A 27,027-nucleotide genomic window follows, 5' to 3' on the forward strand; every position below is an offset into this window, starting at 1 on the left:
CAAGAGCCAAATACAAGTGCCTCCACCAGGAAACAAAGGAAATAAAGACACAGGGAGCCAATAACATTATCGTTTAGTCTGAAGAGCGCTTTATGCTTTTTTTTCCAAGATGACTTCCAACATACACTAAGAAAGTTCTAACAAATTAATTTTTTGTTCACAAAAAAAAATTATTTTATTAAATGATTTCTATCAATAAATAACATTTCCACCATTTGCTTTAACATAACAGAAAGCAAGAAAAAGCCAGTAACCTCTAAGCACAAGCAAATAATCTGTCATTCAGAAAAGCCTCAAAAAAAAATTACACAACCAGCTTGTCTCATATGTCTAACTGTCTCATTTAGGAAGCAAAGCCTGGATCCTTTCTTGGAAAAATGCCTGCTGACATTTCTACTAGGAAACACAGCTTTGGGTCACAGTGCGCTGAGAAAGGAAAAGTGAGGCATTAGTGATGGTGTCTCCAAAAAGTTTCTCTGACAGACAAAAATCATATCTTTGTTGCCACAAATCCAAATCTACAGTAGACCACCTCCTTATTACATGCACTTCACTTTAACATGCAGAAAAAAAGAAAGTTATTTGAAGACAGCTATGTTAAGGGAGTGAAAGGAATCGGGGCAAAGACTTACAAAAGGGCAGTGTGCATGGCCCTCTCTTAGGGCTGCTCAGAGGGATGGTCCACATCCATGTCCTCCCTTCTTGATCTTAAGCCACCTGGACTGCTCATGAGGGTGTAGGAGAGGAGAAGATGCATAACCCTGTCTCGGACAAAGGTGTTATTTAGCAAGTCCTGCCAAGGTTGCTGGGGCATGAGGCCACGGCCTCACTGGAGGGAATATACTCTCCAGGATCATCTTTACCTTTGTGACTCCATAGATGAAGGCAGCTAACTCTGACCCCACTCAATTTGGCTGGCTGGACAGAGGCAGGTCAGGTCACAAGTCTCAAAGTCATGTAGGCTTCCTCTTTCGCACTCTTGTCAATGGCACAGAGCTCTCCTCTGAATACAGTTCTCTGCCGGACTCAAGAGGAATAACCCTGTTTTTCGACTATACAACTTTCTTCCCCTACACGCATCTGCTCTTTCTTACGACTTTCCTAGGAGCCTTTGATCACAGCAGAGCTGAAGAGGGACGGTGGCATGTCAGTGCTTCAGTGCTATCCTCCAGGTAATAAAAACCCTCCTCCAGCTATTGTTGGGTTCCCCTAGCCTGCCCTTTACTCTCTCGTATAGCAGATTTCAGAAAAGCTGTAGACTTGGGTGCCAGGCAAGGTGGAAATCCATGTTTATAATCACAAATGATTTAGGAAATTGGAGCCTCACTCCCACAACCCGGGCTCTGGGTTCACCTTCCCTCTGGTCTTTTCTGTCGGGATATGGAAAGCTGAACAATGCTCTGAAAACACTTGGGTTCCACAGTTACTATAACAACTACAATAAATGTTGGAGATTCTAGAATGATATCTCAGCAAGTCTTTATGGGTGCGAAAATATTTTCAATACAAAAATGAGAGGGGAAAAAAAACCACCCCTGATAATTAATATAGAGAAAAACTATGAATCAGTCAATCCAGTAACAAGATTGTTCTAAAACATTTTAACTGCCTGGTCACCCAGAGTGGTCAGGATGAACTTAATTCTCAAGAGCTTGAGTTTTATATGTATAGGTATGGTACAATCGAAAATTCTGGAGATCAGCAACAATATTTACATAAAACAAGGGAGAGTAGAGGGAACAGATTTCAACCTTACTTACTTTGAGGCTAGAGAGACTCTTGAGTAATGACCATGAGCAGTGAATCCAGCTGTATCTCATGTAGGCATGGTTTATAATATTTTTCTTACAGAGAGCAGCCACCTCAAACTTTGTGTGTTAAGATTACTCAGAAGAGGGCCTAAGGGACAATGCCAAGGTCCCAAGTTATCCAGTTCTAAGGAATCCCACCCTTGCTCCATAAGGATATTAAATAATGACATTCTGTTTATAAAACAAGTAAGAGCATTTATTTTCCTATTTTGAATGTGTGTTAGTCACTCAATCATGTCCGAACCTGAGACCCCATGGACTGAAGCGCGCCAGGCTCCTCTGTCCATGGGACTTCCCAGGCGAGAATACTGGAGTGGGTTGTCATGCCCTTCTCTAGGGGATCTTCCCTACCCAGGGATCAAATCCATGTATCTTGCGTTGCAGGTGGATTCTTTACCATCTGAGCCACCAGGGAAGCCCTATTTTGAATAGTGTCATGAAATCAGTTATCCTGTTACCAAGATAAGAAAGCGAATCTTTGCTATTAATAACTTGTTTCATGGAACTGTATCTGTTCTGTAGGAACAGAAAAGGCTATGTAAACATAAATTAAAAGATATGAAAAACACTGATATTCCTGGAGAGTCTGATGCTTCTGTCTTAGGCAAGAAGGCAAATCATGTCCATTGGTGTGATAAGCCATTTTCGCTTTGCCGGTCAATATCTAGTCAAAAAAGCCCGGTGAATTAGCAATGTCTATACCCGTAACCTAAGGTTTTGAAGAAAACACACTTTTTTTGTTTTAGCATTCTTCACACACACAGTTTATTTGTTTTGCTTTTGCTCTAAATATTCAGGACACAGAAATTAAAAAAGGATGTATGTTTTGAACTTGTATTAGATGAGTTCGGAAATTTTCATTAACGAGAACTGTCAACTGATTAATCTGAAATTTCGTATGACGTGGATGTAAACAAAACTGGGAAAACTGAGCTTTGGGAAGTATCATTTCAAAAATGGTTATTTCGGAAAAGTTCACAAAGAAGCCCTCTAGAGAAATGATGTAAGAAGTGCCCCACCGCTGCCCCCACCATGAGAAGAGTTGAATTAAGGTCCCCGTGAACTTTAAAGTGAAGGAGAACAAGAGAAAAGTATTTCTAGTATCTTTAGAGCAAACATTCAGAGGAAAGATTTAGTAAAGACAGAAGAGGTTCTCCAAACAGTGACACTGCAGGGCACTTACAGCATTAAAACGTTTGAAATGATGACTCCAGGCAAACCATCAGGCCCCAGGTATCCTATGGCAAACCGAGGGCAGGCCACCAGCTCTCCTGGGAGCTGTTGTTTAGATTAAAACATTAAAAAATAGGTTAAAATCCTCCAATGAAGTCTACAGGGAAGAACAAGGACTGTTACTACAATATATTCCTAAGGCTCACATCTAAACTGTCTTGAATCACAGGTGCAAATGCCCATACAGGTACACTGATTGTGGTCTGGTTTTAATGGCCACCCATTCCAGTGTTCTTACCTGGGAAATCCCATGGACGGAGTAGCCTAGTGGGCTACATACAGTTCATGGGGTTGCACAGAGCCAGACACAACTGAAGTGACTTAGCACGCATGCACTGTATTACACTCACTGCACAACTTTCTAAAGCACTGAAGTATATACCCCAGCTTTCCACAGAACATAAGAAATGCTTTTACCTCTAGCATTCAACAGGATTTTCAAACCCAACTTCCTGTAAGAGCTGTTGCTCTTTTAAACCCCTTCCAATTTTCTTGAATTGTGACCACTTAACTTTCGGCTGGCACTTCAACAGCTCAAAGGGTACCTGTAAAATCCATCTTTTCACTCGGCTCTGTCAAGGAAAATTGCTTTATCATACTACTTCGTTTTGAGAAGAAAATGAAGACCTTACTAAGTAACTTCTTTTTTTAAAAACTAATATAATTTTTTGTTTATCAGGATTTAAAGTAACTACTTCACTATTTGCCTCTTGACTGAAGCCCTTATGATCGAAGCCCAAGGTTTCTACCTGTGGACCGTGTGTGTGTAACAATAGCCTCGATGGCCAAGAGAATGGGATCAGGGACACCCATCCATCAAACTTGTGAACTGATGGTCAGCGTTGCATGACATTTCCAAACTGGAGGTCCCTTCTCTGTTAGGACTGGGGTAGAGAGGAGTATGGGGACGTCTAGGGGATGAATTCCTCTGATTGTAAAGAAATGATGATCAGTAAAGACAGCTACTGGAGACTCTCCCTCCTTTCAGAAGTTTTACTCACAACCCAAAAAGATCTTTTCTCCTCTTCCCAATATCCCTCCTATCTTTTTTGTTAAGAGAGCAATCTATGCCATCAGGTTCCAATCTCCAAAATACTTTGATTTCTGTCTTAAACAAATTGGGAACTGTTAGCAAGGTATAGGAAAACAGAGATAGGTGGGCTAAATCCTCATTCTCCTTATAAAATTATGTGGTTTTGTTTGCTGTTTTTGTTTCTTTTTTGAGCCACACCATATGGCTTGTGGGAGTTCAGTTTCCTGACCAGGAATTGAACCTCAGGCCCTCAGCAGTGAAAGTGTGGAGGAGCTGTAACTACTGGTCAACCAGGGAATTCCCTAAAGTTGTATTTTTTGAAAAATGTTTTCTGGTGTCCTTGAAGCTCCAAACATAAAGTACTACTGTCTGGGATACATGTTTCAAGGCTGGGCTTCTACATCCAAATGACATTAAGGAATTCTACAAATATGCACTTTGGCACAGTGTCGCCCAGACACGTACATTCATTACAAGGCTGACCAGTGAGTTATTGTAACATGGCACCTGTCTCCAGGCTAAACCAAAAATGGGAGCCTAAGGGTCCCTCAAACTTTCTTCACTAGTTGGTTGTGACCTGAAAAACTCAGGGAAGATTATTCAAATATTATATCTGAACACTTGTTTTTATATTCTAAAATACCCAACAGAGACTAATAATACACAGTTCAACCTAATGAGTGCTGAAAAATGGAGGAACATCCCAGTATTTGACAGAGAGGAGATCATAATATCACTCGCCCAATGCCCTTCAGCAAGACTTCCAGTTCACAAGGGGACCGTTTTAACCTGGTCAGTTTCCATGACCCTGTGTGCGCATGTTAAATCGCTTCAGTCCTGTCTGGCTCTCTGCAACCCCATGGACTGGAGCCCACCAGGCTCCTCTGCCCATGGGGTCCTCTAGGCAAGAACACTGGAGTGGCTTGCCATGCCCTCCTCCAGGGGCCCCAGTTGGTTTAAAAAATGTCGACACAGAAAAACAGATGGAAGACAGGAAGAAGAGACGTGAGAGCCGATGCGGTGACACGGAAGGGCGTGACTGTCGGAGGCTCTGCAGAGGGCATTTATACAGTATTTAGAAATATCACTTCCTTTGCAGATGAGGTAAATTACCTAGGGTTCAAAAATAAAAGCAAAAGAATCTGGCAACAGTTAAGAAATCTCCAAAGTTCAAAGGGAAGTTTAAACCAATCACGCTCATGGTTAGATGAATAAATTTTAAGTCATTCTACAAAAAATCCCTCATTATTTTTTATTTTGCCATACCAGGATACATTAAGAGTAACTGAGAGTCCAGAAGAGAGTAGGTTATTATGGAAAGCATTTCCCTTGGCCCTTAAAATCACTGGGTTTGGGTTATTCACTGAGGAGTTCTACTATAATCAAGTTTTCCATAAGAAGAGAAGTTTTAGCCACTGAAATCTAAGAGATATTTTTCAGTGGTACCCTGTAGAAAAGGAAAAAGAAAACACCCTTTTGCGTTTGCAAAATGATTAGTCTGAAATGAACAATACTACCTCCAAAAACAAGAGAAAAGGCTGACTAGTTCAAGTCAGAAAGCCAGGGAAGAGGTTTCCAAGGCCCTTTTATTTGGGGACAGTCCCCTTTATAACACACGACTTCACTATGTGTCAGACAATCAGATCAGTTCCTAAAAATCAGAGGGGGGAGAAAAAAGGAAAAACAAAACAGATGCATTTTACATATATATTAAACATAAATTAAAAGAATTTATAAAAGGGTCACGTTTCTTACAGAGTAAATGCAGAGTGTATTTTGAATGCACCTCCAGGTTTAAGTTGTTTAAGTTGTTTGTGTTTAGCTTTCCGATAATAAATAAATAACATGGACGATTAGGTCTTGGATCCACCAGCGCCACCGCAGGACTCTGAGTCATTACTGGCTCTTCTTCCCTTGTCGCTCCTGTGCGTAGCGTTGGCTTGGACCAGTTTCACCGGCCCATCAAAGTACTGGCTATCTTTGCGGGGTGGCATCCGCTCATTAATTCGGTCCAGACCTCGGGCTTCTTCAAAACTCCGGATCCTGTGCTGAAGCGAAAAGCCTCTGATGGCTACAGGGAAACAGGAAAGGGAGGCGCTCCATTAGACATCGTTTGGGTTTCTTAGCATCCAGCAAGCTCCGAGAGGAAAATACAGAAGGGGGACTGTGGAGCACATGTCTGGTGAAGGCGATGAGCAATATTTGATTTCAGTTAGCCTGGTCTGAAGCTATTGTTTTCTTAAGGCCCAAAGGGCCACTGAAACTGTGAAAGTAATTTTCATAGTTCAGTTCATCACAGCAGAAGTGGACCTGACAAAAAGCCCCCAATATCTCTGAAAGAGTCTCTACGGGCCAGAAACGTGCTCAGAGAAAGGAAAGAAGGCAACACTAGAATAGAGAACAAGTGAAGCAGACTAGTTCCTCTAACACAAACATCACACTGACCACACAAAAAAGTAACAAAACAGCTAATCCGTTTGTTTAGGATAGCTTTTTTTTTTTTTTTAATCTTGCAAAACCAGGAGCTGAACATAAGTTAAAAACCATCTAAAAAAAAATAGTTTCCAGGTATTTTCTTTCCGTCTCAACTTCTGTATCACCAAGGAAAGGCATTCCTAGTGTGAACCACCTTCTCTAACAGAACAATTAAATTTATAACACAAGTTTATCGATTGTGATGATTTTCAGCCTCGGATTCATAGATAATTTGTTACTTAAAATTTGTGTAATTTAGCTTGGCTGACTGAGGGCAACCTCAGAAACAAATCAGACTGCATTCCTATCTACTCTTGCCTCTACTTTTGATATGTTTCAGAATCATTAGATAAAGAGGTTGATGGTTTGAATTTCCAATAATTAAATGGATACCTCATAGCTATGGAAGGGCTATCAGACGGCACCATCTGAACACCCCATGACTGGTTGCTTAAACTTCAGCCACTGCATTAAAACTGAGAGAGCCCAGAAAGGACTTTGGCTGTGGAGAGGGTCATTTGAGTTAATATTACACAAAGGAAGGACACAAAGACAGTGCTTTGTGAGCGTAGCTAGAGTTATCCTTCCCTTTTCTCAGTGTTAACAGTTCTGGTGATGCAACAATAAAAGACGTCTAACATTGACAGAGCTTTTTTAAGAACTAATAGACAGACACATGACCACATCTACCGTAGGAACACGGCCATACCTTCCCGAGCCTGTACCGCTTCTACTGTGGCTGTAACAGACAGGAGCAGTGGCATGCAAAAATGAAGACAGAGAAAGAGTGAGTAAACAGCAGCACCGCGGCAGCACAGACACCCCGGGGCCCGACCTTTGAGCCTGCTTCCATCCAGAGTAAAAGTGAACCAGTCAGAGAAGTGAGAGGAGCACTGCGAAAAACTGAACTGGGGGTGGGGGTGGGGTTTTCACACTGTAAGTGGCATGAGAACCTTTTAGTTAATGGCATCCACGGCTAAGACAGTCAAGCAGACTCGGAGAAACGAAATGCTGCTTTCCTCATTTTAAATAGCCAGCTGCTAATTTACGCCTTGACATTCATATATCAAAATACTGACATGTCCAGTCAAATCACCTGATATTACAACCGTTCTTTAGTTTGTGATAGTTCAGATGGTACTAAAGGAGCTGCTGCTGCATCCTATTAGAAAAAGTTACTTAAAACTATGAATGATTTCAAGCAACTTGTATAGGGTCTAGCTATCCTTTATAATTACTTAATAAGGGTGGCTTTTGCTACAGTAACTATCCTCCAATTAAAATAAATAAGTAAATTTTTTTTTTTTAAAGAGCAGCTTCTGAATAACAAACAGACTGGCATTTGGAAGAAGAGAAAAAATGGAATATAAGTGAGAGGTTCTTTCTTTTCCAAGGGGTGAATTACTAAGCTGGGAAAGGCATAAAGTTATTCCATTTCGAATACAAATTCATGTACCATCTGGAATTAGAGGAACAGCAGAGGCTGACATATCCAACTTACACGGCTTCCATCCTCCATGTGAGAGAGCAGGCCAGTTACTAAGAAGGCCCTCTTCTTTGTGACGGAAAAGGAAGCTATTTAAAAATTAATACTAACAGGTAAACTTTCCTGCATTTGTTTTTTAACAGTTTAAGTCCCCTATATATAAACCTTCAAGCTGAGAACTTTCAAAGATCTGAACATGTGTCGTCATGTTCAGTCATGTAAGTTAGTTTAAGTGAAATTGCAGCTTGTCTTCCACTGATTGATGATTCTTCAGTTCTGCCATCTCTCACCTCCTCCAGTCAGCAACTCTTCTTGCCTGTTCACTCGATGCCAGCCCCTATATACCAGCTTTTATACTGTATTTTTCAAGGTACTGTGCTGTGAGAGGAAAAATGTTTCCTTTGTTTCTGCGTTTGTTTTTCATGTATTACGTGAAATTAAGTTGGGTACCTAGGCTACCTTTGTTGGACTCATAAACAAACTGGACATATGAACGTGCTCTTGGAATGAAACTTATTCTTATGTAGGGGACTTACTGTATATGAAAAGGTTACAGGTTGTAGCAAGAAAGAGCTTATTAGGAAAATCCTGTCAGCTCCCCCAAAACTAATTTTTTAAAAGAAGGCAGGGAAGAATAATGAACAATAACAGTTTGCTGTTCCTGAAGCTTTTTATAATCAATCATAGAGGAAAAACTGTAAGAACTGAAAATTAACTTCCGAATGCAATGTGAAAAATGGCAACTTGGAATCAACTTATCAAGTGAGTGTTTACACTTGTCAACCATATGTTGACATGTGTTAAAGCAATGCCACATCCTCCCAAATCCCCTCACAGAGAACAAACTCTCAGAAGAAAAGGACAGTGCCTTCAGACAGGATACTTTAACAGCAACTGTTAGGAAGTGAGAGAACAAAGCTTTACCTGAAATTGTATACAGAGTGTTGGTTTAATTAGACTTTAAAAGCTATGTTTGCGGTAAAATGTGTACTAATATCACATTATTTGGGGTCCTCCTAGAATTGCTTTTTGCATTGGGTATTATGATATTAGCCTGCATGAGGCATATTCTTTATAAGTAAGAGTCATATAAAACTGAAGAACTGTTTTTTTTCTCCCTGTACTGAAATACTTTTCTTTATTGAATGAAATTTATTTACTGAAATATAATTCATAGACCATAAAATTCATTTGTTTTAAAGTGTCCAGTTCAATGATTTTAATATATGTAGAGTTGTGCAGCCATTACCACAATCTATGGTTAGAACATTTTCATCACTCCCCCCCCCCCCCCCAAAACAAACCATCTTCCTCCCTCATTCCTTCACCTAACCTTACAATCAATCATTCATCTACTTTCTGTCTCTACAGATTTGGCTGTTTGACATGTCCATAAACGGACTCATACACCACGTGGTGTTAGTGATCGGCTTCTTTCACATAGCAAGACGCTTTCAAGGTTTATTCGTGCTGAGGACTGTGTCAGTGTATCATTCCTTTTAAGGACTGAATAGTATAGTTCATTGTATGGACATACCACATGTTGTTTGTCTATTCATTAGGTGATAGACATTTGTGTGGTTTCCACTCATCGGCTATTACAAAGCATGCTGCTGTGAACATTTGTGTACAAGTTTTTGTGTGGCTATGTCTTCATTTCTCTGGGTATTAACTAGGAATAGAACTTCTGGGTTATATGATTAACTGTTCAATCATCAAAGAAATTGCCTGATTGGTTTTCAAAGAGCTGCTCCATTATACATCCCCACCAGCAGTATATGAGAACCATAATTCCTCTCCATTCTCACCAACACTTGTTACTGTCTGTCTTTTTGATCACAACTATCCAGTGGGTCTTTAATTAAAGTGGTGTCTCATTGTGGTTAATGTCTAACGATGTGGAACATCTTTTTACATACTTATTGGTTATCTGTATGCCTTCTTCGGAACAATGTCTATTAAATTTTTTGCCCATTTTTAATTGGGTAATTTGTCATATTGTTATTCAGTTACAAGAGTTCTTTACAGTTCCTAGATACTAGTCTCCTATCAAATATATGCTTTGTAAAGATGGGGTTGGCCAAAAAGTTCCTTTGGGTTTTTCTGCAAGATGCTATGAAAACACCCAAAGGAACTTTTTGGTCAATGCGGTATTTTCACCCATGCTGTGGGTTGTCTTTTCACTTTCTTAATGGTTCCACTTGTAGCACAAAACTTTAAAACTTTCAATGGAGTGCCATTTATAACTGACCTGTTTTTGTTTTTCTTTTTTTAATCTTATGGTCTTTCTTCTTTATTTTGGCTACTTGGAAGCCTGGAATTAAATGTGTGATTATTGTATTTCACTGGTTTGTTTTCCTTTGTGCTCCAGTTTCTCAGCGTATTTATTTCTCCCACCAAGCTGTGACTTACTCAAATCCCCCTGGAATAAGGTGGAGTATAAATGAACGTAGGCTATAAGGCCATATGGGATGGGACCTTGTTCACTGAAGGCTGTCCAAGTAACGTTATATGAACAACAAAAGGTCTTTTCAGCTAATGTGCCTTTGTCACTGAACCTGTGGAACTAAGACTCTGATGGGAAAATGACAAAATTAACTCAGTTCTTGCAAATCAATGAGAGAATAAGAAGCTCTGAAAAGTTTGCTGCAACTTTACTTATGTTCTGACACATTCCTGAGCTTTCTATCAATTTTCGAGTATCAATGCTGCTGCTAAGTTGCTTCAGTCGTGTCTTACTCTGTGGGACCCCATACATGGCAGCCCACCAGGCTCCTCTGTCCCTGGGATTCTCCAGGCAAGAATACTGGAGTGGGTTGTGTCAATAACGATCTTATATTGAATAAAACATTCATATTCAAGTCAGGAATGAAGAGAAACTGCATATATTTGGGACTGAGAACAAAAGGCAGACTAAGGGTTATAAACAACAAGTCTCCAAACAACACATCTATAAAATTCTGTTACTTATCCCAGATTCGCCGATTTACTTCTTCAAATCAAGATCTAGAAAAATTTGATTCAGATTAAAACAACTTTGTGGATCAGCAAATTTTTGAAACGTTTCAAGCAAGGATGTATAGGATGTTCCTTTTTTCCCTTACCCAGGTTACTTCCTATTAACTCTAAAATGCCTTGTCAGAGTTGCTCGCAATATCTCACATGACTAACAATGAAGGAATGATGGAAAAGTATTTTGCTTACAAGAAACTGTGCATTTGAGAGGAAAAATTCAATCGGAAACAATATTCTTCCTATGAAACTACAGAAGCTAAGAAAATTAATTATATACTTCTAAGGAGAAAATATTCATTCTTCCTCATAAATAAGCTCTAATATTTCAGTACTTGATTTGAAAGAGAAAAGAGGAAACCAATCCTATAAAAAGTATGGGGAAACGAGGCTGTTCCTAAGAATCAATAGCCTTTTGGAATATTCACAAAACACAAAGAATTCCTATAAGAGGTATTCCTATAGGAGAAGAGGAAAAAAGAAAAACAAGTAGAAACAATTAAAAAAAGGGGGGGGGGCAAAAAAGCAGTGAACTCTAAGTTGTTAATGATTCAACTCCAGTTTTCAAGCCTAGAATTTGTCATCCAGTGATCTGATCTCATGTCTCTTCCCCCGGCTTGACCAGATCTGTTTATTTTGATAAACATCAACCTTTTCATTCCTGGGTTCTATCAAGCCCTCTCCTTAGGAAGTCAGCACCCATATGATTTTCAGAACTGACATTATGGTTGAAGAGGTGACTGTGGTACTGCTGCAGGATATGGTTTGCAGGCAAAAGAGGCAAACTCCTTCTCTGACTGAGGAACTTTAACTGCCACCCCCACCCCCATCAAATTAAGATTATAAAATGCACACAAGTGAGGCACACGCTATGCACAGATCTGAACTGCACTGCTTAATACATCTTTATATATATGCATGCACTTGTGTAACTACCACCCCAACAGTGATACAGAACAGGACTCCTACTCCAAAAGTCCCCTGTGCCCTTTCTGGGTCCACATTCTCCCACCAGAGGGGCCATTTTGACTTCTTTTACTATTTATGAGTCTGCCAGTTGTTGTTGTTGCTGTTTTTAAAGCAGAAAAATAATTTATTCCAGAAGAGAGCAGAAGTAAAGTCACCCTGAAACACACTCAGGCATAATCCTGGTGGGACAGACCTGCCTGCTGGGCACGTTCTTCTGCTGGCTGCCCCACTGTCCTGCAACAGCTCTCAAACCCCTCACTGATGCTCACGTGGTGAGCAGGCAGGAGCAGCCTTCAGATCCACAGGTTTCACAGTCACGTATTCTTAATACAGTCATGTATTTTTCTTAGAAAAACAGCACTTTTTTTTTCATTATTTTTTAATTGTATTTTTTTTCTAGAAGAGCACTTCCTTTCTTTTTCTTCATTATTTAATATTTTTAAGCTCTCCCCCACCCCCAAGAACAGCACTTTCTGTCTCAGTTCAGTTCAGTCACTCAGTTGTGTCTGACTCTTTGCAACCCCATGGACTAGAGCACTCCAGGCTTCCCTGTCCATCACCAACTCCTGGAGCTTGCTCAAACTCATGTCCATTGAGTCGGTGATGCCATCCAACCATCTCATCCTCTGTTGTCCCCTTCTCCTCCTGCCTTCAATCTTTCCCAGCATTAGGGTCTTTCTATCTCAGTAGAGTATGCAAACATTTTATGGAGTTTGTACAGTTTATGTTAAGTGGGTACACAATTCGTTAAATGGTGGAAAAAGGTGACAGGGAAAATAGTACTACTGCATTGTAGAGTAAGACGTTCCAATGTGCTGTGAATATTTAAGGCAGTGGATGGCCAAAGTAGGCACATCAAGGAAGGTGGTCAGGGTGTCGAGGTGATTTTACATCTCTTCGTGACTAGAGACAACAGCTCAGTGACCAGGTCACCAACAAGGGGATGATAATTCCCTGGTTGGGACCCTCAGGGATGAACCAGGGCTCCAGGAAGCTGACGAAGCCCCAGGAACACGTTCCTCATGATGAAGGCATCATGAGGCTGTGTACCCCATGGCTGTGGCCAGAGCTGCCAGCCCCTGCCCCACACCCTCACTTTGGTCCCACCCAGAAGTGTTCGTCTGCCTGCTTCTGAACATCATACAAGTCAAACAGTCTGTGTTCTTTTGTATCTAGCGTTTTTAGTTAAACATGGTATCCATGAGATTCAACCACATATTCATATTATTTTTTGGTATATATTTATGATGTTACCTTTATCGCTGAGTAATACTCCATTGTATAAATATTAAGTGGAATATTTTTTGCATGTATTCATAATGCTTTTGCATAGATTCATAATGTTATTTTTATTGCCTGGTTATAGGGTAGACAAATGTTTTGATTTACTGCCCAACAATTTTCTGAAGTAGTTGAATCAATTTACAAAGGCACTGGCAATAAATATACCTAGTTCTCCAAAAACTCACCAACACTTGATATTGTCACACTTTTAAATTTTAGCCATTCTAGAGGATGTGTAGTGGTATCTCACCATGGTTTTATATCCATTTCCCCGAAGAGTAACTATTTTAAGCATCGAATTTTCATATGCTTTTTGGTCATTTTGATACTCTCTTTTGTGAAGTACTGTTAAAATTTTTTGACCATTAAAAAAAATTAGCATTCATATTTTTCATATGGAGTTGCAGTTCTTTATAGACTCTGAATGTAAGTTCTTTGTCAGACATATGTACTACAAAAATCTCTCAAGTTTACAGTTTGTCTTTTCCCTTTTTTAGTTATGAATTTCTGTGAACAGACGTTCTTAATTTTAATGAAACTCATTCATTAATTTTTTTCTTTTAATGTTAGTGCTTTTTGTGCTGTATTTAAAATTTTATCTTCCTCAATGCTTAGTTTGCATATCTTTTTCTGGGAAGTTTTTTTTTTTTTATCTTTCACATTTAAATTATAATTCATTTTGATTTAGTTTTTGTACATGGCGAGAAGGATCAATCCATTTTCTCCCCTCCAGAGATGGATATTCAATTGCTTCAGTGCCACTAACTGAAAGGAGCCTTAATTTCCAATTTGACACTGATGCTGGATAACAGGAGCACACGTTCCGTGAAAGAAGCGTTGCTCATACTCACCTGTCTCAATGGTCTGCTTTCCTCCTGAGAGGACACCCAAAGGGAGTGTCCCCGTAGGAGTCAGGCCCTTGAGAGTTAGCACGCTCTCACTCTCTTCCCTGCAAAAGAAGATCAAAGCCCCGGGTTAATGCCAGGCAGGGTGTCTACCACTCAGTATCTACAAAGATACTTGAAAGAAGACAAGAAAAGATGCACAAAGATGGAGGATAGGTACTCCTTCCTCTACCCCTGCCCTGACCCCAAAAAGGGATGTTTTCTGTAAATATTTCAACTTTGAGCAATTAGCCAGGCCCTGCTTTTCAATTAGAGCCACTTAATAGTCAGGTGTTAATCTATGTTTTGCATATATTACTTTGCATAAAAGATAATAGCAGGATCTGCCTTTCCTTAAAAGGCAGATCCTGCTATTATCTTTTACAGGCCAAGAAAATGAGGCATAAGATCACATGGCTGAGAAGACACAGGGCCAGGATGTGAACAGAGGCCGCTGAGCACCAGAAATCACTGGAATGAAATCACCAGCACTCACTGCACTGTATCTAAGCTCACACCAAATAAACGTTTGCCAGAATTGTTTCTAGTCACTTTAACATGTAGGACTGATTCATTCTGCATTCAACCCAAAGACCCACAGTTTTGATACCACACTCCAATTCTAAAACTACCGATCTGAAATCAACTTCTAAATCCCTCTCAAAACATGATTATTGCACACCATAATGACAAGACTTCTCCTTACCGAAGAATTGAAAAGACCCGTGCCATCTTCCCAATAGCTCTGATTTTATTTTTGATGATCTCCTTGCGAACTGTAGTGCCTCCTTAGAGAATACAAACAATATATGAGCTAAAGGAATATGTTAACAGGTTTAAAAAAAATGCAGGATGAAGTGCCTCTAAGTTAAAGAAATGGTTTTAAACAAAGAAATCAAGGCCTAAGTTTGTCTAAACAAACAAAAAACCCAGGAAGTTTTAAGGAGCAGGAGAAAAAAAATAAAGATGAAGTAAAAAAATGGAGGGGCCGCCAAAAGGACAGAGTGAGCAGATTTTTGAAGGTAGGAGCTTACTGGTGTTTCTGAAAGGTAGAACACAGTGAAGAATGAAATACATATAAACAAAGACAGTTGGTACTGCAGCAAAAAGATCTCTTGAGAATGCCGTGGGCCACCTTACGATGCAGGACTTGGTCAACCAAATGGCAAGGGATGACTTAAGCAGTTGTCTTCTACATGGAAACACAGCACATAGCTAGCTCTCCTGAATTGAGCAGGAGCTGCTTTCATTCTATCATCCTCACTGACACACTGGTGAGTTATTTCCAACCACAGACAGCTGTGCAGTACAAATGAGGATGATGGGTAAGGTATTTTATAAAACACCAAAAAAGTTAACAGAAGACTTTGTGGCCTTTTCTCATACCAGATTTAGGAAACAGCTCACACACCAGAAGTCAATGTCCAGGCATGCATCAGGTGGCTGCATTCAAAAGTCAGAAACTAAGAAACGTGGCCTCTCCTTCCTCACCCACCCAGCTCTCAAAATCCTGCAGGATCACACAGCAGGGGCCAGAGAAAACATATACATTAAAACAGAAAGGGAGGATGGAGGGCCTGTCTGAAATTATTCAACTATAACTAAAAAAGTCTAATTAATAGACCGTGATGAGACAGACAGCGAGTATTAAGCTAGTAGCACATTCTGTTCAGATACCTTTCTGAAAGCTTGAAATGTAGTGATCTTCAGGGAGAAGAGACACCAAGAAACAAGGAGATGGAAATAGAAATATGGGAAGAGAAATTTAAGTTTGCATGGAAGAGAGAGAAAAACAAAATCAAAGTGAAATGCAATGAGAGAAGCAGGCTATTATCTTTATCAGCTCAGAAGAGACATCCTTGGTATCATGACAGAATATTAAATTACAGACTTCGTGCATGGAGTCTTCAAAGTTTTAAATGAATCCACATCTCTTATTTTCCAACTTACTCTATCCCCACAGATCATGAAGATAAAATCATCAAGGAAAAAAGATATTATTTGTGTAATAAATAATGCTGAAAACAATGAACAAAGGATAGAATGAACAGTGAATACATCTCTGAATGGAGCATCGTGTTTTTGTATGATGATCACAATTATCTTCTCATCTCCTTCTGGAGATATTATAGTTTTTCCATGTTTAAATTTTATATAGTCTTTAGAATCTCAAGTTCATCTACTTAGGTTGTTTTTTGCTGTTGTCTCAGAGACTCTACAGAGAAGTCCCATAATCCTTGGTGTTTGCTCATCGTTAAGAATGACAGACTGGAAAGCTTTCTGAACTGGTTGGCGGTTGACTGCTGACTTGGAGCTTTCTGTACATGGAATGATCAGGGTGGGTCTTTTTTTAGGGAATTTTCTGTATCAGTTCTGCGAACGCGTGCACATGTGCCTGTGTGCATGTTAGCTATTCAGTTGTGGTCCGACTCTTAGTGACCCGATGGACTGTAGCGCGCCAGGTGCCTCTGTCCATGGGATTTCCCAGGCAAGAATACTGGAGTGAGTATGGCCATTTCCCTCTCCAGGGCAATCTTTCTGACCCAGAGATTGAATCCGGCTCTCCTGTGTTGCAGGCGGATTCTTTGAGCCACAGGGAAGACCACCGAGAATGTGTGGGATCACTTAATTTACCTGTTTTTGGCAAAGGTATCGATGCCCTCAACTGTATCCCTGTCCAGAAATTCTTTGGTTTGTACTATTTTAGATATTAGCCTCTGGTCTTGGGAGAAAAGACAGGTAGGACTTTAACTGCCTTTCAAATATCTTTTACCTGCTCTACTTATTTTAGCTAGGGGCCCATCTCCCTCTTCTCAATAAGTCCCCAATTCTAGCAACTGGTGTAGTCTAGCAATTCTTCTGCTTTTGAAGATTCTGTGCTGAACTCAGCATTCTACATTACTAAGCCAGGCTTCAGCTTTCTTGAATCAGTCAAGTTAGTCATACTAATTCATTTGTTTCCTGGCTTCCAAAATTCCTACAAAAATCTCTACATTTTTGTAGGCTTATAATTTCGGTAAAAAAAAAAAAACTCTTCTATTGTGAAGTATGATAAACATACGGAAAAGTACACAAAACAAAGACAGACTCAATGCATTTTATTAAAACACAAATGGCCAAATAACCAGCCAGGACAATAAACAGAACCTTGCCAGCACCACAGATTTCCCCCTACTTGGGCCTCTCCTAATAATTAAGAGTCTACCTCTTCCAAAAGAAAATTGTTTTCTTGACTTCTATTGGAATCACTTTCTTGCTCTTCTTTATAGTTTTACCATTTAAGCATGTATTCACAAGCAGTAATTTTAATTTTCTTTTTAATGTTATATAGTTGGAACAATCAAATAATGCATTTTTGTGTCTGGCTTCTCTTTTTCAACATTATGTTTTTAAGATTCATCCATGTTTCCCCTGCTCCTGTAGTTCACTGTCATTATTGTATACAATTCCACTATAAGAATATGTCACAATCTATTTATCCTTTTCATTGTCAGTGGTCATCTAGGCTGATTTCAATTTTTGGCTAATTCGGCTGCTATGAATATTCTGGTGTATTTCTCTTAGCTGCACATATTTATGCTAAGTACATTCCGAGAGTTAGACTGCTCAGATATAAGGTATGTATATGTTCAACTTTGGATAATGGTTTGGCATTATCCACTAAAGTGGATTATCAATTTATACTTTAGTATATGAGCATTCCTGTTGCTATACATTCTGGTCAACATTTGGTGTTATTCATGTTTAATTTTAGCCACTTTGGGAGGTATGCAGAATCACCCAATGTGGTTTTAATCTGCATTTTCAAAATGACTAATGTGGCTGAATAACTTTTCATACTTTTATTGGCCATTTGGATACCCTCTTTTGTGAAGTGCTCATTCAAGTCTCACCTCATTGATCACTGCAGTTTTTTATATATTCTGCAAGTGAACTGTTTTTTGTTGTAGCAAATGCCCTCTCCCATTCTGTAGCTTGCCTTTTTTTTAAAACATTTAATTATTTAGCTGCGCCAAAGGTCTTATTTGTGCTTTCGATCTTCATTGAAGCATGTGGGATCCTTAGTTGTGGCATGTGAACTCCTTAGTTGCAGCATGTGGGATCGAGCTCCCTGACCAGGGACAGAAGCCGGGCCCCCGGGCACGGGGAGTGCAGAGTCCTAGAGCCACTGGACCTCGAGGGAAGTCCCTGTAGCTGTCTTTACACACTTAGTCTTCTGATAAACACAAGGTCCAGTTTTTAATGCAGTCCAATAATTTCCTATATCGCTAGTGTTTTTTGTGCATTGTTTAAGAAATTTTCCTCTACTTCAAGGTCATGAATGCATTCTATGTAACATATATTAGAAGCTTTATTGTTTTGCCTATCATATTTGAATGTGTTAGTCCATCTGGAATTTATTCTTGGGTTCAGAGTAGGGGTTAGGTTTAATTTTTTTCTCAAATAGATATCCTCAACCATACCAATACCACCATTTTCCTATTACTCTGCAGAGATGCCTCTAGTGTAAATTAAGTGTCTATATTCATGTGGATCTGCTTCTGGATTCTCTGTTTCACTGCTCCTCTGTCCTTGAGCTAATAATTCCAGTTACTTTCTTCTTTGACCTTAAATATTTCCATATGAATTTCAGAAACCATGCTTAGAAGTTCCTATAAATTTTAGGGTCAAATTGTTAATATTTGACTTTGTATTGAATCTGCAGATCAATTTGGGAATAACATATCTTTATAACATTGAGTCTTCCAATAATCTATGGACATGGTATTATTTAGATGTCCTTTCATTTCTCTAATAATGGTTTAGTTTGTTGCTTAGAGGTATCACACATTATTTGTTAGATTTATTGCTAGGAATGATATTGTCAATGGCATCTTTTTAAAAATTTCATTTTGTTTGTTGCTGGCAAATAGAAATACAGTGATTTTTGCTTTCTGACTTTGTATCCAGCAGCTCTGCTACATCTGTTTAATAAATAATTAAACAATTCTAATAAATTCTAATAAATTAGTAATTAATAATTCTAATAAATAGTCTATAAACTTTTAAATCTCCTCTATATATAATCATATAAATAATGATCTATAAATCTATAAATAATGATCATTTTGTTCCTTCCTCCTCAATCTTTATACCTTGCATTTCTTTCTATTGCCTTACTGTACTGGCTACGACTTCTAATAAGATATTATAAAGAGGTTTTGATAGCTGGCATCCTTGTCTATTCCCAATCACTAAGGAAAGCTTTCAATATTTCACATATGATATTTGCCATAGGTTTTCACAGGTACATTTGTCAGATTAAAGAACTCCTTTCTAGACCTAGTTTAAAAGACCTATTGTAAATGAAGGATGAATCTTATCCAATGCCATTTCTATACCTGGTGAGGTAATGATTTTTCTCCATTTTTTCCCTTAATGCAGTGAATTATATTAACTGATTGCTTGATTAAAAAAAAAAACTTTGACCCATGCCTGCAGCATGCAGGATCTTAGTTTTCCAACCAGGGATCAAGCTTGTGCCTCCCGATTTGGGAGCATGGAGTCTTAACCACTCAACTGCCAGAGAAGTCCCTGTTGATTGATTTTTAATATATATATATATTTTTACTTTTCAATAGTTTTAGATGTATAGAAATATTAAGATAGCATAGACAATTTCCATATGCCCTCTCCTAGTTTCCACTATTATTAATATCTTACATTAGTAAGATATCTTCAAACATCTTATTTGAGTAAGTTATATTTTTCTAGAAATCTATTTTATCTAAGTTTTGAATTTTACTGGTATAAACTTATTCTTGTTATTTTCTTAATGTCTGTAGGATTGGAAATGAATGTTGTCTTCTTTTTCAGTTCTGTCATTAGTTATTTTTGCCTTTTGTATCAGAGATTTATCAATTTGACTGAAATGGGTACATTCTGGTTTTACTACTCCCCTATCCTATATTTTAGTTTTTGAAGGGTGCCCTGCATAGCTTGTGGGATCTTAGTTTCCCGACCAGGGATTGAACCCAGGCCCTCGGCAGTAAAAGCACAGAGTCCTAACCACTAGACCAGCAGGGAATTCCCTATACTGTATTTCGTTTTATTTCTTATGCTTCTCTTAACTTCTTTATTTCATTCCACCTGCTTTCTTTAGGTTTAATATGCTAGCCCCTTTTTCTCTTAATTTCTTGAGACAGATTTTGATTTTTCACCTTCTTTTCCAACATATGCATCTGAGGCTATAAGTTTTCCTCTAAGTATGATGTTAGATGCATCTCTCAAGCATTATTGTTTATTTTTGTTCAATTTGAATCATTTTGTATTTAAGCACTGATTTTACAAAATGTGGTATAAAGGTCAACTAAATTTACAATTCAATTTGTTCATGTAAATTGCCTTCAAAATACACTGTAGCTAAGATGTGTATAAAACTTTACGTGCATTTTGGAAGCAATCACACAGAAGCAGTTGCTTTTTCAACAAAATTAGCCAGTTTCACATCCCTTTTGGTCAGTCTCCCACAGATATGGGAGGTGAGAGGCCTATGGACCTTGTTGTACACATTGAACCATTCTAGGTAACGATTCATCTTCTCTGCTTGTAGGTAACTTGAGACACAAAGCCAGATGCCTGATTAAAATTTCTGAAAGAGAACTCCTTGTTGATGGCATCTCTCTCACTTAATTCTGACCATCTGGCTGCTTTCCGGTCAAATATAACTCAGTTCCTCTTGTCTGCTGTCAACCAGCGAACATCTGCTGAAGTTCTGGTTCCAACGCCAAACCCATGCCCATCTGGGGCACTGCCTGCCCTCAGGTTTTAATGTGCACCGCTTTTTATTTTCAGTTCAAATTATTTTCAAATTTTAATTGTGATTTATTATTTGACTGCTGGATAATTAAGTATATTTTAAAATCTCCTAAAATATGGTGGTGTTCTAGTTATTTTTTTGTATTGACTTATATCTTATCTGCATACAGTCAGAATATAGTCATTGTGATTTTAATGCTTTGACGCATGGAACTTGCTCTTAATCCAGAACATTTTTTGTAAAGGTAAAGTTTTATAAGTGTTCATGTGTGTTTGAAAAGAAGGTATAGGCGGTATGTTAGACGCTTTCTCTTTATATGTCGATTGTTCTGCCACGACGTTGTGTCCAGCTCTTTGCGACCCCACGAACTACAGCACACCCAGCTTCCCTGTACTTCACTAGCTCCCACAGTTTGCTCAAGTGCAAGTCTGCTGAGTCAGTCTAGTAGGTCAAGTTTATTATTTGCATTCTAATTTTCTACAACATTTTTAGTTTTGTTTGTCTGCTTATTCTGCCAATCCCTGAAAAATATTTGTTAAATTCTCCCACTATCACTGTGGACATTTCTATTTCTCACTGTACTTTGGTTAATCTTTGCTTTATATATTATGAAGCCATTTTACTAATGCACACAAAAATTTTTCATCTTTTTGTTTTAGAGTTTATTTCATGTAATTTTTCAGTATTTATTTTTATTTATTTATTCGCCTGTGCTGAGTCTTAGTTGCAGCATACGAGATCAATGATCTTTTTCACAGCATGAGAACTCTTAACTGTAGCATGTGAGATCTAGTTCCCTGGCCAGGGATCAAACCCAGGCACACTGCACTAGAAGCATAGAGTCTTAGCCACTGGACTACTAGGGAAGTCCCTATTTCATGTAATATTAATCTATCTACAACAGCTTTTCTTTGGTTAGTAGACTATATTCTTTTACTTTCAAATTTTCTGTATCTTTATGCTTTATCTCTCTCTTATAAAACACCATACAGTGTTTTTTTTTCTTTTGTTTACTCTTACCTGACAATCTTTTATCTATTTACATGTAATGAAATTGCTGACATATTTATCATCATTTATTTATCCTATCTGCCCTAGTGTTATAAGTACCTTCCCTCCTTTCTTGCCATCTAGACTATTTTTTTATTAGTCATTTTTCCCCTATAATTTAAAGATTACACACTTTTAAAAAAAAAAACTCTTTCTTCTTGAAAATTACTCTGCATATTACACCATGCATCTCTTACTTATCAAAATATAATGTTAACAGGTACTTCCCCCCAGCTTCCCCAGATAATGTAAGTCCTCACACACTTTAATTCTATCCCACTGCCAACTACTATTGTCATATATTTAAACTGTCTTTTAAATTCAGTAAAACATTATTATCATTGTTTAATAAGGCCTACATTTATTTTATTTACCCATTTACGTATTTTCTACTATTCTCGTTATTTCTTCCTGACTCTCCAAGCTTCCATCTGGTATTTGTCTTCTGTTCGAGTAATATTCTTTAGAATTTCATTTAGTGTGGGTCTCCTGGTATTTCTTTTAGTATAGCTTTTACAGGGAGGAATACCTGAAAAGTGCTTATTTCTTCATTTTTAAAGGCTATTTCTGCTAGGTATAGAATTCTAGGTGTAGCAATTATTATCTTTCAGTGCTTTGAATATGTTAGTCCATGGTTTCCTCCTTCCATTGTTTCCATTAAGAATATACTGTCAGTTTAACTGTTCTCTTTTGAAAGTAATCTTTTTTTTCCCTGGTCCAATTAAGATTTTTTTCTTTGTCTTTCATCTGAAGCACTTTTACTGTGATGCACTTAGATATTATTTTCTTTGTATTCATTCTGCTTGGTTTTGGGGACTTCTTCAATCCGTGGCTTAACTAATCAGCACTAAAAACCATTTATCCATTATCTCCTCCAATACTGGTTGTACCCCATCCTCTCTCTCTCCTAAGATTGATTCCAAACACACAGTTGATACCTGTTCACTGTGTCTTCCATGCCTCTTATACTTTTTCTGAGTATTTTACTCTTTCTCTTTGTGACGTATTCTAGGTTGTTCCTTCTGACCTATATTCTAGTTCATTTATTCTCTGTTTAGCTTTATTGAGTCTTCTATTAATTCTTCTGTTAAGTTTTTTTATTTTTCATTCTTGGAATTTTCTTTTGGTGCTTTATCAGCTCTGCTCCATTGCTTTTTTATAATTCACAGTTCTCTGCCAAAATTTTCAATTCAGTCTTTTACATTCTTGAACATAGTTAGCATTGTTTAATTTTTTAGCACAGTTATTTTAAAGCTTGGTCTGATAAAGCTAACATCTGAAGAACTTATGGGACTGTTTTTATTTCTCACTCTTTCTGCTCATTTTCATTCGTGTTGTTATGTCCTCTCATATATCTACTTATTTTTGGTTGTGAGCCATGTATTATATTTGAAAAACTTCAGTAGTTTAAGGTTCTATATAATGCTATCTTAGTCTGAAAAGGTTTGCTTTTGCCAGATGCATGGGACTACCTTATTTAAATTTCAGAGACTGAAATAGTCGAGGACAGTCCCTTTCAGGGAATTATATTTCTAGTTCATCCTTACTGTTATATAGATACATGCTTTAGGGGCCCAAAACCAATGAGCAGAAGTTTAACTGCACTCTATCCATTTTTGACAAGTCATCAACTCCCAACTTTCTTAGCTTCTATCAAGAGGGCTGGTCAATCTCTTAGCCCCCTCTTTTGAAATTCATGAATGTGTTTAGGAGAAAATTAGTCCCAAATGTTACCAAATGTCTTACCTCTCTGGGTGTATGCTTTTCCCCAGATCTCTACTTGGTAATTTTTTTTTCACTTCCTTGGCTTTCTGAATGCCCTGAAGCAACTTTTTAAAATATTTTGTCTAGCTTTTCTACTTGTCTTAAGAGTCAGGCTTGGTTTGAACTGTCTGGCATTATTAAAGCAAAAATTCTTAGCTTTTATATCACTTGGATAAAACCAAAATTGTAATTTTTGTGTGGTTTCAGGAAGGAGTGGATTTAGAAGTATGTTCAATTCGCCAGCTTAACCTAAAAGGTTATTCTTCATCTCCCTTCAGAAAAAAAATTTTTTAAAGCCTCTATCAGTTTATAGCCACACACTTTGTTAAAGAAAAAGGAAATTAGAAGATTCTATACATTTACTTTGGTACTTAATATCTAGCACACTTTCCGTATCAGCACCAATAGCTCTATTTCATTTTTTCACTTTTTAATGGCTGTACTTCATACTATTCAATCTAACTCAACAAATATTTACCTACTATGCTCATTCACCTACTATACTTGGTTTTGAGGTGATAATGGTAAGCAAAAACTAATTTTGTCCTCATCACTCAAGTCCCTGTTGAGTGACTTGTAACAATATATATATATTAACAGTATAAATAAATGCAAAATTATAACTGTATCAAATGCTAAGAAGTTAGCACCACTGATGTGAGAACAGGTCAGGTGTGTTGGGTCTAGGCTGGGAGATCAGAAATACCTTCCATGATGAAGTGGCAATAAGTTGAATAGGAACTAACTAGAAGAGAAGTGGGAAGGAAAGGAGGCTTACAGCAAGGAAATAATCTAACTCCATGTTGACAATCAACCATATGAATATATCATAATTGACTTATCCTGCTCTCCTCTGAGGGATATTGTGACATTTGAATCTTTTGCTACTATATATGATAGTTTGATAAATATCCCCATATATAATTTTTGGTATAATTTAGGAATCTTATCCTTATGGTACATATAATATAGCATTACAAGGATACATATAATAGCGTTAATACATACAAGAGAGTTCACAATAATTTCCACTTAGATTAAAATATAAAATTTACTAGATCTATTTCCTACATATTTCATTCTTTCCTAACTTGAATTCTTTGTTTTAATTTTCACTTGGCTGCACTATTTTCACAAGAACTGGTTCCCTGCAGTGATCTCCTATCCCATTCATAAAGGTAAACATAGTTATGCTCCATCTGCTCTGCACCTTCAACGTTGAATTTGAAGCATAAGTATGTACAGGACTTTCGTCTATATTCTCAAAGTAAGCTGGGCTTTCTGCACAACACAGATACTTCATCCTAACAGCTGAGTGAATCACCTTAGTATAAGCTTGGAGAGAATGAGGCAGTCAAGAGGTTTATGCTAAGGTGCCGCCATCTTTTCAGAATCTCCTGCATTCTCAGATGAGTTAGGATCTGGCTTTAAAATCAAACCTCCCACAAAATACTAGAAAAAAAAAAAATACTTGGCTACATAAACAAAATGTAACTATATAAAAATCTCTCAGGCCAATAAGAAGAAAAACAAACAAGCACATAACTACAAAAGTGGGAAAAATGCATGAATTGACAACTCACAAAAACTAAATGAAGGAGGTCAGTAAGCACAAGAAAAAAAATGCTCATTAGTCATCATAAAAATAGATTTTAAATTAAAAAACCACAAGACTATAAAAATTATAATAAGTAGTATTTAAGAGAGCACTGTGACCTACATGTTGCACATGACAAATGTGAACTGTTAACAGCCCTTCCAGGTGATCTGTGTCTAAATTAAAATTGTAAGTACTGACTGACACAGATTTTCAATTTCTAGAAATCTATCCTATGGAAATAATCAAGAAAGTATTATTTTTCATTTCCTAATAGTGCTTTCCTTTCTCTCATACCACATGTCAACATCTGGCTTTATTGTTTGTTTTTCCCACCGCTAGAATACAAGCTTATTGAGAGAAAGGACCTATATAGTTCTTGGCACATATAAGGAATATAATAAATGTTGATTGTTGGACAGAATATGCAAGGATTTATCTATAAAAATTTTCAAAACTGTGGAGTTGTAAAAGAAAAAAGTTGGAAAAAATTCAAAATCCATCAGCAGAGGATTGGTTAAAACAAATAATAACCAACATGGACAACTATGTAGCCATTGAAAATTAGTCTACAAAAATACCAGTAAATGTATGTGATGCTGTACATGACTTCATTTTTGTTAAAAAGAAAAAAAGAGGAGAAAAAAGATGCTAATAACAGTATTTATATCACGGTGTTAACAGTGGGTATCTATGAGATGGTAGGATTACCGGTAACTTTTCCCCCTTATTTACGGTTTCCTGTATTTTTCAAATTTTATTTTTCTACAACAAACACAATTATTTTTTAATAAGGCAACGAAAATTCTCTAAAACAAACTAAAACGCAAACCAAAAGTTCTTTGTTTCTAGTTCAGAGAAGGAAAAGGCAAGTTTACCTTCAAGTTCATCATCGGAAATCAATTCATCATCAGAGCATATGTTGAGAATGTTAACCAGCATCTCTGTGACTAGATGACAAGACAAAATAGTCCAAAATTTGTATAATTAATAAGGCACTTTCTCTAAAAGGATGTGGATATATAAATAAACATATATATATTAAATAAACACAGATAAAAATGATTGATCGTTTTGCTATTCAGAGTAGCTTAAGGAGCAGCATTAATGCAGACCTTCAAGTTTATACAGATTTGGGGGAAGATTACTTGTTCCAGTTAAAGCACAGAGTCTTTGAAGATTCTAATGCTTAACACCTTGATTTCATTTTAGACTGCTTCCAGTTTAGACCTTTCTACACTGATACACACAGGAGAAGACTTCCTCCCGTTTTACAAAGAAAGTAAGCCACCAGGCCGATGTACGGCAGACTCACAGATTTGCACAGCTCATCTGCTCGTGCCCAGTCACTCCTGTCCGACTCTTTGTGACCCCATGGGCTGTAGCCCTCCAGATGCCTCTGTCCATGGAATTTTCCAGGCAGGAATACTGGAGCGGGTTGCCATTTCCTTCTCCAGGGATCTTCCTGACCCAGGGATCGCACCTGCATCTCCTGCATTGGCAGGAGGATTCTTAACCACTGTGCCACCTGGGAAGCTTATTTGTATAGATGCACAAATAGAATTCTAAGGATAAATCTTCCCATTTAAGTCTCTTTATCACAGAAGGAAAGGTTATTTTTATTGTTACT

The 27,027-nt window shown here is 37.8% G+C and overlaps 2 protein-coding genes and 1 long non-coding RNA gene across 10 annotated transcripts in view; 1 reads left to right on the forward strand and 2 right to left on the reverse strand.

Moving 5' to 3' along the window:
* Positions 1 to 1,367, reverse strand: part of SORBS3 (sorbin and SH3 domain containing 3) — a 33,328-nt gene extending 31,961 nt beyond the window's left edge. For 2 of the 5 annotated variants that reach the window (XM_020899947.2, XM_070459678.1), the window contains exon 1: positions 633 to 829. The gene's annotated coding sequence lies outside the window, so the exon portion shown is untranslated. Of the gene's footprint in view, positions 1 to 632; positions 831 to 863 lie in introns of those variants that run through there. The other 3 variants (XM_020899944.2, XM_020899945.2, XM_020899946.2) reach the window with 3 other exon arrangements.
* A 547-nt stretch (positions 1,368 to 1,914) lies between these two features.
* On the forward strand, positions 1,915 to 4,386 carry LOC139032473 (uncharacterized). The gene is made up of 2 exons (XR_011485028.1): positions 1,915 to 1,997; positions 3,724 to 4,386. It is a non-coding gene; the product is annotated as an uncharacterized lncRNA (long non-coding RNA).
* Positions 4,387 to 5,623: 1,237 nt separating this feature from the next.
* The window catches only part of PPP3CC (protein phosphatase 3 catalytic subunit gamma), an 83,022-nt gene continuing 61,618 nt past the window's right edge, over positions 5,624 to 27,027 (reverse strand). The window contains exons 10-15 of one of the 4 annotated variants that reach the window (XM_070459684.1): positions 26,276 to 26,347; positions 15,865 to 15,891; positions 14,894 to 14,975; positions 14,155 to 14,252; positions 7,262 to 7,291; positions 5,624 to 6,148 (exon numbers count right to left, since the gene is read on the reverse strand). In XM_070459684.1, coding sequence (XP_070315785.1) covers positions 5,931 to 6,148; positions 7,262 to 7,291; positions 14,155 to 14,252; positions 14,894 to 14,975; positions 15,865 to 15,891; positions 26,276 to 26,347 — 527 coding nt within the window. In that variant the 3' untranslated portion in view covers positions 5,624 to 5,930. The remainder of the gene's footprint in view (positions 6,149 to 7,261; positions 7,292 to 14,154; positions 14,253 to 14,893; positions 14,976 to 15,864; positions 15,892 to 26,275; positions 26,348 to 27,027) is intronic. The other 3 variants (XM_070459686.1, XM_070459685.1, XM_070459687.1) reach the window with 3 other exon arrangements.

This window comes from Odocoileus virginianus, chromosome 31 (genome assembly GCF_023699985.2).
Source record: "Odocoileus virginianus isolate 20LAN1187 ecotype Illinois chromosome 31, Ovbor_1.2, whole genome shotgun sequence".
NCBI classification, from domain to species: domain Eukaryota; kingdom Metazoa; phylum Chordata; class Mammalia; order Artiodactyla; family Cervidae; genus Odocoileus; species Odocoileus virginianus.